Source organism: Nicotiana attenuata, unplaced genomic scaffold (assembly GCF_001879085.1).
Source record: "Nicotiana attenuata strain UT unplaced genomic scaffold, NIATTr2, whole genome shotgun sequence".
NCBI lineage: Eukaryota > Viridiplantae > Streptophyta > Magnoliopsida > Solanales > Solanaceae > Nicotiana > Nicotiana attenuata.
Window position 1 is genome coordinate 21,295 of NW_017671694.1, and position 11,957 is coordinate 33,251.

Genomic DNA, 11,957 nt, shown 5'->3' on the forward strand with positions numbered 1-11,957 from the left:
AATTAATTAATTACATTAATAAACGCTAAATGAATCAACCCCAATGCATGAAAATGAGTTTTTCAAAGTTTTACCCAAAAAGTCAAAAATCGCCCCCGGGCCCACGTTGTGAAAACCCGAGGTTCGAACCAAAACCCCATTACCCATTCCCCCACAAACTCAAATATATAATTTGCTTTGAAATCGGACCTCAAATTGAGGTCCAAATCCCCAATTTTTGAAAAACCTAGGTTCTACCCAAAACACACAATTTCCCTCGTGAAAATCTTTGATTTTAGGTTGAAATCATGTTAAAAGATGTTAATGATTGAAGGAAATGAGTAAAAACTAACTTACAATTGATTTGGAAGAAGACTTGTTCTTGGAAAATCGCCTAAGTGTGTTTGGGTTTGAGAAAATATGAAAAATGGGGTTCAAAATCGTTTAAGTGTAAAATTGCAGGTCTCTGATATAGGAAATGCGAACAGGGGTTCACAATTATCTCTGCAGATATGGGAATTGCGAAGCTTGATTCGCATTTGCGAACGCTTCAAATTTTAGGGACCTTCGCATTTGCGACCTATTGCTCGCATTTGCGAGGTCTGACCAATATGGGAGGTATCGCATTTGCGGACATAAATCTCGCATTTGCGAGGAAAAAGGCAAACCTGGGTTGTTCGCATTTGCGAGGCAGCCTTCGCATTTGCGAGCCAGGCTTCGCAAATGCACAACCTGCAGGTCTGTTCATACCAGCAAATTTTTAAGTTCAAAAATGCACCCCGTGGACTATCCAAAACGCACCCGAGCCCTCGGGGCTCCAAACCAAATATACACACAACCTTAAAAACATCCTACGGACTTATTCGTGCGATCAAATCGCCAAAATAACATCATAAATATCGAATTAAACCTCAAAATCCATAAATTCTTTCAAACTTCATAAAACATCAAATTTTCCAATTTAGGTCCGAATCACGTCAAAAGATGTCCGTTTTCAACTAAATTTCACAGGAATGACTTAAACCATATATAAGACCTGTACCGGGTGCCGGAACCAAAATACGGGCCCGATACCAAAACGTTATAATCAATTTTCACTTCAATTTTCCTCAAACAATTTCAGAAAATAATTTTTCAAAAAAATTTATTTCTCGGGCTTGGGACCTCGGAATTCGATTCCGGGCATACGCCCAAGTCCCATATTTTCCTACGGACCCTCCCGGGACCGTCAAATCATGGGTCCGGGTCCATTTGCCCAAAACGTTGACCAAAGTCAAATTAATTCATTTTAACATCAAAACTTAGCATTTTTCACAGAATTTCATATTTAAGCTTTTCGGCTACGCGTCCGGACTGCGCGCGCAAATCGAGGCAACTCTAAATGAGGTTTTCAAGGCCTCGGGGACACAGAATTTAATTAAAAACAGGTGATGACCCTTTGGGTCGTCACTGATTTATTCTTTCTTGAGGTCACTCGTAAAACCTATCATGATAAATTATTTCCAAGTAAAAATAAGGTGCGTACTTTAGAGACTCACCATAGAGAAAAAAAAGGAGGTACCACATATTAGAAAGATGATTAGAGGAGTTCAATTCTCTGGTGCATTTTTTTTCGTAGGTGCTTTCATATGAAACAACTTTTGTAGTTAGAGAAGCAAATTTGCAACAGATAATTTAGCTAACTTTACAGTTGTCCGAGAAGATGGCCATATTAATTGACTTTTAGGATCTCCATATCTTTGGCTGAACCCAGTAATTTTAGTTCAAACTTTATATTTATCTGAAAAAATTCATTGAATATGTACAATTTATTAATGTAGGACCAAGTAACTTAATAGAATTAAAATTACGAACCCATAAGTTTGAAATCCTGGCTCCGTCTTTTCTCCTGGTTGCACTTTCAGGATTCTCCGTGTAAAATTGCAGTTTGGAACTGCAGACGAAGGCTGCCACTTAGGGAAGTAGAGAGCAGCTGAGAACAATCTCAAAAAGCCAAAAAAAATCAAGCCAAGATTGGATATACTTGACTAGGTAGTATAAGTCCCCACTAACATATTGCCCAAAATAGAACTGAACCCCTTGACAGGCTCAAGAGAAAAAACTAACTATTCACATAATATATAGCCGACCTCAACTTGGTTGGATTTAATTTGAGGCCTAGTTGTTGTTGCTTTGCGTTACTAGCAATATTGCTGGAGCTATACAGTGTTGGAGATTAAAATAATACCACTGACTCTTGACAGTTTTATAATTTTTACATTCATACCAAAATAAGTTAATGTGGTGTTATAGCTCTTATCGCAATGATAAAAAGGCCTATTTTGCTACAAAACCATTTACTGTGCATTATTGGGAACTCATTCCTATTCAAGCCCCTTTTTCCTATTCCACTAGTTCAATACTTGTATTGCGTCAGACAACATAAATGACTAACAACATATGTATAAAACTATATCTGCAATGAGCAACCATCGATCACTCTATGAAATGGCTGCAGGAAATTTAACTAAGACAAACGACCACCTAACAATGGAAGTGTCCTCATTCAACAGTATTCAGTGCAGCTCATCCTTTGCCACAACAACTCGATCCCTACCACAAATATAATGGAATTTTTACATAAATAGCCGGCTATATTAATTGTTTACTTTTTCTAGCCATATACATAGATTATACATAATTATATACATGTAATACATAAATTATGTGTATATTATATATTCGCTGGTTATTTTTTGTTTAAGTTCCCTGAGTGATTTGAGAGAAGTGCCTCCAAAAAGAATGCATCTGATTCAACCCATCTTAATCCATTTAAAGTTGGGCTGATTTTTAGCCCAAATTGAACCATCAGTAACTTTGCCAAAATATCTTTAAGATAGTTCTTTTTTGTTTGATATATATATATATATATATATATATATATAACCATAACAAAAGGAAAAAAAATCTTATTTAATAATATACAATTCATAAGAAAATAACACATATTAATTAAAGTTTGGTAAGAGTTGGGTGGGTTGTGCTATGACCCAAATTTTAGTCTATCTTGACCCAACCCATCTCAGCCCAAGTAACTTTGGGCGCGTCATTGACCCGTCTATTTGCTGACTCAATCCATTTTGACCCGCCCGAAAACAATCCAACCTGCCTATTTGATACCTCTAAGTATAGATGTCTTGAATACATCAGTACCGAAAAGGACCGTTATAAAGTTATGTTTGTAATTACAATAGTTGTGCCTAAACCATCATCTGATGTAAATGATCAGGATCGGAGAAAGTGCTCAAGTTCTTGCATCATACAGCACACAATACATGTTATATAGAAATGAAACAAAATCTGGGGAAATCAGAGGCTAGCTACCACGACAGATGACAATGGTTTAAGGCTTTATTTGCCAGAAAAACATGGCTAGCTACAATCAAAAGCATAAATTGAATTCCAATTCTGTCGAAGATTATGTAATTATGTAAGTAAAACACCTAAATAACTTGCTTTGCAATGACAAAATATAATATCTGCAATGTATGGTGGTTAAGCCGTTCAGATAAATCATAAGGACCTCTTCTTACCTTTTCTTTTTTGATATTTATAGTACCTTTCATTATGTAGAACAGGAGCATTACGAACAATTTCATTATTAAAATGGTTTTCCCAGCATGCTAGGAGTTACAAGCTGGTTGGCATATTATATATATTAATCTAGAATCCTAGATCTTTGTGCATATCTTAATGTGAATGTAGAAAAAATAATACAAAGAAGAGTTGCACCACATTGAATTTTCCAATTTACATTGAACACGGTAAGAAAGGAGAAATAATTTTTTGAATGTCATAAAACAGCAAACAAGCAGATAAAGATTAATAAAATTTCTTTAAATGTTCGATAATAAACAAAACAACGAGTGTAAAGATTCTCGTAGGAGAAAAAGTATAGTTCAGTGATATTCAGTTTAGAGGAAGTTAGTCCCTAAAATTTATGGTTGCAATCATAACAATGTAGTTTAACCACGATAATTTCGAGATATCGCATATCATATATGTAAATATATACATGGGCAAATATTTTTTGGTAATAAACTGTGAATATTACCATAACAACCAAAAAAACTTTACAAATTAAGAGCTACAACTCCCTATCTATGTAATCTAATTACAGAGCCTATTAATCAAAACTTGACAGTTCCTAGCTCTCTCCTAAAGCCTGTACAATTGCTAATTCTCTCCCTAAAAGTTCTTTTTGAATCTATAAAACTATAAACTCACTATTTACATTTAATTTCTGAATATCTTCCAATTCCTAGCTTGCCATCTATAGTAAATCATGGCTCCATAAACAACAGCACTAACTTCTTTTCTGAATTGCCTCCATTGTATCCATTGCAGGGTGCTTCTAGTAGGCTTTTGTGGGAGAGAGATACCAGTCCATGTAGCAAGTTTTTTTCCCTTACTTTAGTGATCCATTCACATTCAGCAAAAAGGTGCAGCTGAGTTTCTGGAACTCCAAGCTCACATAAGAAGCAATTCATGTTCCTATGAGCGAGTATATTTAGTTTCACTAACCTTCCCTTTGTTAGCAATTTATCTTGATAAGCAAGCCATAAGATTATTCTTTGTCTAAGCAACATTACAACACTCCAAACCAAGTCAGCTTCTCTCATCCTTGTCATATCCCCAAGCATTGCATTACAGCTACATGTTACTGAATAGATACCATTTGGAGTTGGCTTATATGTGTCTCTATTATACCATTGTGCCATGATTTCTTTCAATGAATTCAACTTCTTCCAGTACCAGCTACACTCTTTAGGTGGTTTATGTACTACCCCAGATGTCTCTGCAGTTCTTTATATAAACCCCATGTATCCATTTAACCCACAACACATCCTTTATAGTGATTATTTGCCATAGCAGCTTTCCAATTGATGCAATATTCCATAGTTTACATCCTTTAATGTTCAAATCTCCAAACTTCTTAGGCTTACACATTTTGTCCCAAGCTATCAAAGATACTTTTCTTGCCCTTCAGAGCTCCCCCAGAGGAATTTCCTGTACTTTCTATCAATTTCTTTTATTACACTTTGTGGTAGAATGAACACAGCCCCCGAAAAGTTGTATATAGAGAAAAGAACAACATTAATTATCTGTAATCTGCTAGCATAAGACAGTTGTTTAGAAAAGCCACTTCTCATCTTTCTGTGATCTTCTCTACAAGCTTGTGACATTCCACTCTACTCCACTTCTTTGAAGATAAAGGTAAGCCTAAGTATCTAATAGTTAAAGAACGTATTGAAAAACCTGTGCTGCTTAGAATCCTCGGCTGGTTATCTTCATCAATGCCTGCCAAGAAAATATTTGACTTGTCCAAATTTGCTTCCAGTCGAGATGCTTCACTGAAATGAGTAATGGCCTCCATTATTCTATGGATGGAGGTAAGATTGCCTTTTGCGGAACAGTATCAAATCATCAGCAAAAATTAAATGTGTGAGCTTAGTGCTTTTGCATATTGGATGAAATTGGAAGTCTGGCAATTCACTCATCCTCCTAAGGACTCTAGTCAAATACTCCATGACAAGCACAAACAATAGAGGAGACATAGGATCACCTTGTCTAAGCCCTCTCTTACATGCACAAATATTCATAGCCCATTTCTTGATTTAAGAGCGGAAAATGTTTTTTATTTATTCGAAATATTGAACATTCATATTATTTACATTACCATAGTTATTACTTGATTGTTAGAATAACACCATGGTTATAAGGTACAACCATAGGACTAAACTAGAACAAAAACGGCAAATGCACATTCCTCTTGCAAATTTAAAAAGTCAAACTTTATCGACGGTTTGGTAAGATAATTGAAATTTTTCCATATTATAAAATATAATAACCGTAAAGTAAATAAATCGAAGTCAAGTATAGAAAGAGATTGGTATATTATTCAACTTCAAACTCATGTACATAATGAATTGAAATCTCTTCTATTTATAGAAGAAAGGAAACTACTCTGTAAGCTGCTATTCCAAGTTGCTGCGTAAGCTGCTTGTAAGCTCCTACTACAAGCTGTTGTGTAAACTTCTTGTAAGTTATTATTGTACCAGCTATAGATAATCTTCTATAGGAATAATGTTTATCCACAACGAAGTGCCGAAATATTAAGCTTCTTCAGAAGGCTTATTTCCAATAGATTACTATTAAACATATTTACGATGGAGTCTAATATGGATAAGTTTCATCAATGGTGATATTCATAATATAATATATTTATAATATTCCACTATTAGTTAGTGATTTGTTGGTTCTCTGAAAATGAAAAATCTTTTGACAAGTAGCAGATTATTACCTCTAATAGATAAAAATAAGCCCAAATTGGTAAAATAATTTGAACATAGACAAGGGATAAAGCCGAGTGTAACAAAACATGGACTAAAATTGCTTGACTGCACATTCCCGAGACAAGATATTACAGTATTTGCATTTTACAACTGAAATCGCCCGTTTTGTTGTGTGGCAATGGCTGCCGCAATTTGGGCCTCCTCTTCTTCATTCGCTCGCGCTCTCCACCCTCTCCTCAGTCGGCACACATCTCTCTCCCCGCTTAACTATAGTCTACATCGCTTTAAATCAGCTAGTTATTTATTTTTCTCGACAAGCAGTAATAAACCTCCAAAATTGGCTGTTTACGCTCAAGCTAGGCGAGCTTTATCTCCTAAAATCAAAGGAGACGAAGTGGCTTCTCGTAAGCATCTTTATAATTCTTGCCAAAAATATAATTATAGGCAGTTTTTTTTTTTTCGCAAATTAAAATTCTTCTTTTTGTTTGTTTGTTTGTTTGTTGTGTGGTAGCTGCTGATTTGAGTTTCGAGGGGCCTCTGAAAATTATAGAATATCCAGACCCGATCCTGAGAGCAAAGAACAAAAGAATTGGTACATTTGACGATAATTTGAAGAAATTAGTCAACGAAATGTTCGATATTATGTATAAGTGAGTCCATGTGTTTCTTAAAATCCTTCATTACTTATCCGTTTGATAAATTATTTTAATACAAAAGTTAGTTGTATTAAGATAATTGATTGATAGACTTTGTTGATGTGTAATTGATCTATATATTGAATCATTATTGATGTTTTATTTAGTATATGTAGAATCTTTTTTTGTTTATAAGAAAAGCTTGCTATTCAGAGGACTGTAAAGGATGCTTGGCTTTGATTTTACGCAGAACTGATGGCATTGGGCTGTCTGCACCACAAGTTGGAATGAACGTTCAACTAATGGTATTTAATGCAGCTGGTGAACGTGGAGAGGGGGAGGAGATTGTTCTCGTCAATCCACGTGTTAGTAGATATTCTAGGAGGATCATACCTTATGACGAAGGTTGCTTATCTTTTCCAGAGATATATGGAGATGTTGAGGTATTTGGACCTATTAACCATTCTTTGTTTGACCTCAATTCAGTCTACTGCCTTACTATATGTGTGCGCGCATGTGTGTGTGAGATCAAATATGAACCCCGTCATGGAGTGAGATCAAATATGATTGAGGTCATTCGTTCGAGTCTCTCAAGAAGCTGTCATACAGTTGATACTTTTCTTATAAAAAAATATGTGTGTGTGTGTGTATCTTAAATATTAAATTTGGAAAATGTTGAGAACTGCTAGTAGTTTTTATTTCTGTCTTGTAAACTATTGGTATAAGAATAGGCTTAATGGAGTGACATAGCGAGTGAGGATTTATATAGCCGAACCTAACTTGCTTGGGATTGATGCGTAGTAGTTGTTGTTGATACCATATTACCAGCTCGTGACATGACGAGGTTGGTCTTAAATATATCTGAAAATGATGATGAGGTTGCTACATTTCCAACCTTGTGCGAGTCTTTCCTAGCATTTGTCTTGTTGAATTTGGTATACTACACCATTGTGAAGAATTTGAATTGCCGTATCCTGCTCTGGGAAAAATTACTCCAATGAGCTGGTTCTAACTTCCATGGAAACCTGCATGTTCTATTGCTTTGGGGAAAAGCAAATGTGATTCATATCAGCAATTGAAGTTACATGTATCTAACTTCCTTGATCCTTTAAAGTCCTTCAGTCACTCAATTTCAAACTTCTCAACAAATGGTCGATTTTGTTGGTTGTGCTTTAGGCTTGTGTCTATCCCACCAAGTAGATTGCATCTCAAGAACTTAATATCAAAAGAGATCCTAATTCTCTAGTTGGCAAGTGTGCCCTATTCGACTAGGAATTCCCAATTTATACGACAGTATTTTTCTTCTGGCTCATTAAGAGGTTACATAACAGGGCTGCTTACTCTTCCATCTTTTGGATGATGGAATATGTGTGGCTTGTCCAAAAAGTGTCACTGTGTGTGAAGTAGAAATTCAAGCCTAGAACACTTTGCATCCTTAAACTGCTTACCTGGTAGATCTTTGTTGGCTAACTGCTTTAGGGTCTAGGAACCTGAATTTGCTATTCAGATTCTGAAGTTTTTTATGTTCTGAATTTTGACTCACTAGACTATTTATACACATTGTATGTTTGCAGAGACCAGACTCAGTGAAGGTAGACGCTCAGGACATTAATGGTGCAAGGTTTGAGTTAACCTTGACTGCGCTTCCCGCACGAGTCTTCCAGCATGAATTTGATCACCTACAGGTGCTTTTCAATTCCATAAATATAAGAGTTGTGTTTAACTGTACTTACCCATAAATTTACGTTGTTTGGAACTCTCAGGCTCTCCCGCTTACACATTTTCCCTTTTCATTTACTTTGATTCCAGATAAAATGTTTTTTAAGTCTTTCCAGTTGCAGTAACTGTACCTTGAGCAGTCTAATAAAAAAGAATAAGAACTGTAAGACTTGACTTTAGTAGTCTTCCCAGTTGTGATTCTTTTTATAAGACTGCTCAACAGTGCTGCTGGTGAGTTCAGAAATATGGAGTAGCATATACAGCCTTTAATGAATGTTCATTAGAAAACACATGGATTCACAATTTGCTTTTTGTGTTATACTTCGTTCCTGTTGGACATCTCTCTTTAACATACATCGGCAATGTGCAGGGAGTTCTTTTCTTTGAGAAAATGACTGACGAAGTCCTGGACACCATCCGTGAAGATTTAGTGGTTAGTAGATGATTGTTAAAGTTGGAAGACATACATCTGCAGATGTTACACCTAGGAACCAAGATTTTTGTTGTTTATCTTTATAACTGGATTTTCACAGGCTCTGGAAAAGAAATTTGAGGAGAAGACTGGGTTGCCGACCCCTGAAAGCATAAATACACGGAAAATAAAGAAGGCAGCTGTTGGATTTGGCAAATCATGAGTTTACTGAAATTGACGAAAAATTCTCAGGTTTTTAGTGCCTTACCTTAATTTCATTTGTTTATTATCTTTCTACATGTGCTCAATACTTGCTATTTGATGTATGCAGGTTATTTGTGTGATGAAGCACAAACTGGAATGCCAGCTTTTGCAGAACTGTGGTATGATACACTTGTGCTTTGATATCTTGAAACTATCCAAAAGTGTGTCCTGAGGTTTATCGTTCTATTAATACCATTGTGTTTAGGAATGATCGGATTACCACAGTAAAGAATTGAAAAAGGGCTGTAGTTACTTATTTTGAGAAGGATGAAAATCAAGAAGTGGCCTTGTCTTTTTATTTATTTTTCCTTGATGAGTGTTTGTTGTCTGAACACTTCGGCTTTTGTTGTTCAGTGTGAAGAAGATCCCCTCAACCTTTAGCATTACCTTTTAAAATCTCCATCTTATCCTACAATGTTTTAACCAATGGAATATCCTACTTAACAGGAAAAAATTAGGATGGATCCACTTGCATTCGTGTTAACTAATTGAATATCCTAATAATAAAAAAAAGGTAAAGAAAAGGATGAATCCACTGTTTTCATCTTTACTCTAAAAGTCTGAAATCTGATAAAATAGCTCATTTATATTTACTTGTCATTCACCAAATGTGGTGACATAAAATATTAGGGCCGAGAGGGATGATATGAGACTTTCAGCTGTTGATTTTGGTATTTCTGTGCTTTCAAGGATGAATTGGGGATCTAAAATAAGAGGAAACCAAAGGAATTGACTTTACCAAGTTTCGGGAGCTATAGTGCAGAAAACTATAGAAGAGCAGGATCAAATGTTGCGAAGGCGATGAAATGTGGGGAAAAGGGAAATCTCGTCCATGAAACCTGATGGAGCTTTATATCAATAAGCTACATACCTCAACTTTTAGATGTGGGGATTTAGAAGTTAGAATATGAAGATGTTATCCATGAAAGAAGAACGCACCGCAGAAGACGTGATGTATGTATATGTGCTTAAGGAGAACGGAGATGGAATACATATAAAAGCACTTATTCAAAAAAATAGATATAAACGAATCATCTTTTATAGAGCAAGAAGCCTAAAGTTTTTGTGCGGACAAAAGCTTGATATTTAAGTGGAGAAGGGTAGAGGGACAAGCCCATTATCGAGTTTTGAACTGTGCATCACTTGCCCTCGTGGATTCTCGGTTATCAAAAAAGTTTTGTGCATTACCCCCACCCCCACCCCCAACCACACACAAAAAAAAAAAAAAAAAAAAAAAAAAAGATAATGCTGAAGTTGGCTAGTTGCATATGCAAAATTGTGTTTTGAGACATTTACTTTGTTAATAACTTGTAAAAAAAGGCCGCATGTTATTTGTAGAATTTGTGTAGAGAAGATAAGAAGTCAGGAGTATAGTGCAAGTTCTGTCTTCTGAACTGCAAACAGATGCTGGGGATAAATAAGACTAGACCTAAAGAATTTGGTCAGTTGTATGATGTATAGTGACCTTTATACCCTATTCTCTGTCTAATATCTAACAACTCATTTTGCACCATTTAAGCTAATTGCTTCCCCCTATTTGCTCATTCGCAATTACTACCAGTCTACCACAAGGTCATGACTTTGTATTTTGCTTGTCTAGATACTGGCAGTCATAGTTTGCCTGAAGATTTGACATTAGCAATACACTGTTATACTTTTATACGTGGCATCACTTTCAGAATTTTCAACAAGAATCAGTAAAAAATTTATTGGAGCCGTAATGCGTATTCATAGTTCTCCAATTATTTTCCAACAGAATGGTTTGGGAGCTCTTTTTTCTGGTAAAGGTTTCAGCTCTACCGTTATCGAAGTTATACCTCTGAATGGCAAGCAATCACCTACAAGCAAAATGAACAGTTTTTATGTATATGTTTCTTTTAGGAATTGGTATGATATCCTTTCACAGCCTCTGCTGATGTCTAATGATGGCAGTTTCCGCATCAAAATAGAATTGATCAATCATGATGGGGTTTGAACTCCCGAAACTTGAATAATCAAGAACATGCTGAGCATGAGCCACAGTTTATAGAGAGAATGTGAGAATGTCTTATTGTCTTAGAGATTTAAAAAAGATGGAGATAATTTTGGTGTTCTGAATTGTGGAGTTATGGAAGTAAAATTTGAGACACTAGCTTTAGTCATCATCCCCCAAACCGCCAATGCTACTTCCATGCCCAGGTCCACGGTTCGTGTTGTGTATTTATGCAGATGAACATATACTCTTTTATAGCGAGATAGTCATCTCCTGCAAATTGATTTCAGCTGGTAGTTACATGTCTCAGCCTGGTTCTCTGCTCCATGCCTGCTTGGATGTGGAAATGAACTCAAATGTATATGAATTTGTCATAACTTAATTGTTTAGTTACCGATGTATTGTATACATCATGATAACCGGGTCTAGTCTAGACCTGCAATTTGTGAAATGATGGAAGCAATCCGGTGGATCATGCATTGAGATCTAAGTTTGCAGGTTTGAGGTACTATTTAGGGGTCGTTTGGTACGAGGTATAAGAAGGTATAGTGCTGGTATAAAATTTTAATACCACCTTAATACTTTGTTTGGTTAGCAAACCGGGTATAAGTTATACCGGGATTAAAATTAACACCGGGATA

At 35.8% G+C, this 11,957-nt stretch overlaps 1 protein-coding gene across 4 annotated transcripts; it reads left to right on the forward strand.

Moving 5' to 3' along the window:
• The first annotated feature begins 6,400 nt into the window (after positions 1-6,400).
• Positions 6,401-11,475, forward strand: LOC109209724 (peptide deformylase 1B, chloroplastic). Of its 4 annotated transcripts, XR_002065412.1 has the most exons (9): positions 6,401-6,718; positions 6,826-6,964; positions 7,200-7,392; positions 8,524-8,634; positions 9,039-9,101; positions 9,202-9,332; positions 9,412-9,463; positions 11,101-11,125; positions 11,226-11,475. XR_002065412.1 is itself a non-coding variant. In XM_019373036.1 (7 exons), the coding sequence occupies exons 1-6, from the start codon at positions 6,493-6,495 to the stop codon at positions 9,301-9,303; spliced, it is 834 nt and encodes a 277-aa protein (XP_019228581.1). In that variant the 5' UTR covers positions 6,401-6,492; the 3' UTR covers positions 9,304-9,332; positions 9,412-9,724. The 4 variants fall into 4 exon arrangements, 1 of the variants encoding a protein (XP_019228581.1); XR_002065414.1 differs by lacking the exon at positions 11,101-11,125; XR_002065413.1 differs by lacking the exons at positions 11,101-11,125; positions 11,226-11,475 and adding an exon at positions 10,035-10,462.
• The last annotated feature ends 482 nt before the right edge of the window (positions 11,476-11,957 follow it).

Bases quoted from the DNA above. Each gene is read 5' to 3' on its own strand.
- LOC109209724 (XM_019373036.1), top strand. From the start codon at position 6,493: ATGGCTGCCGCAATTTGGGCCTCCTCTTCTTCATTCGCTCGCGCTCTC. The intron at 6,965-7,199 runs GTGAGTCCATGT...GATTTTACGCAG, and splicing joins ATGTTCGATATTATGTATAA to AACTGATGGCATTGGGCTGT. The intron at 8,635-9,038 runs GTGCTTTTCAAT...GGCAATGTGCAG, and splicing joins ATGAATTTGATCACCTACAG to GGAGTTCTTTTCTTTGAGAA.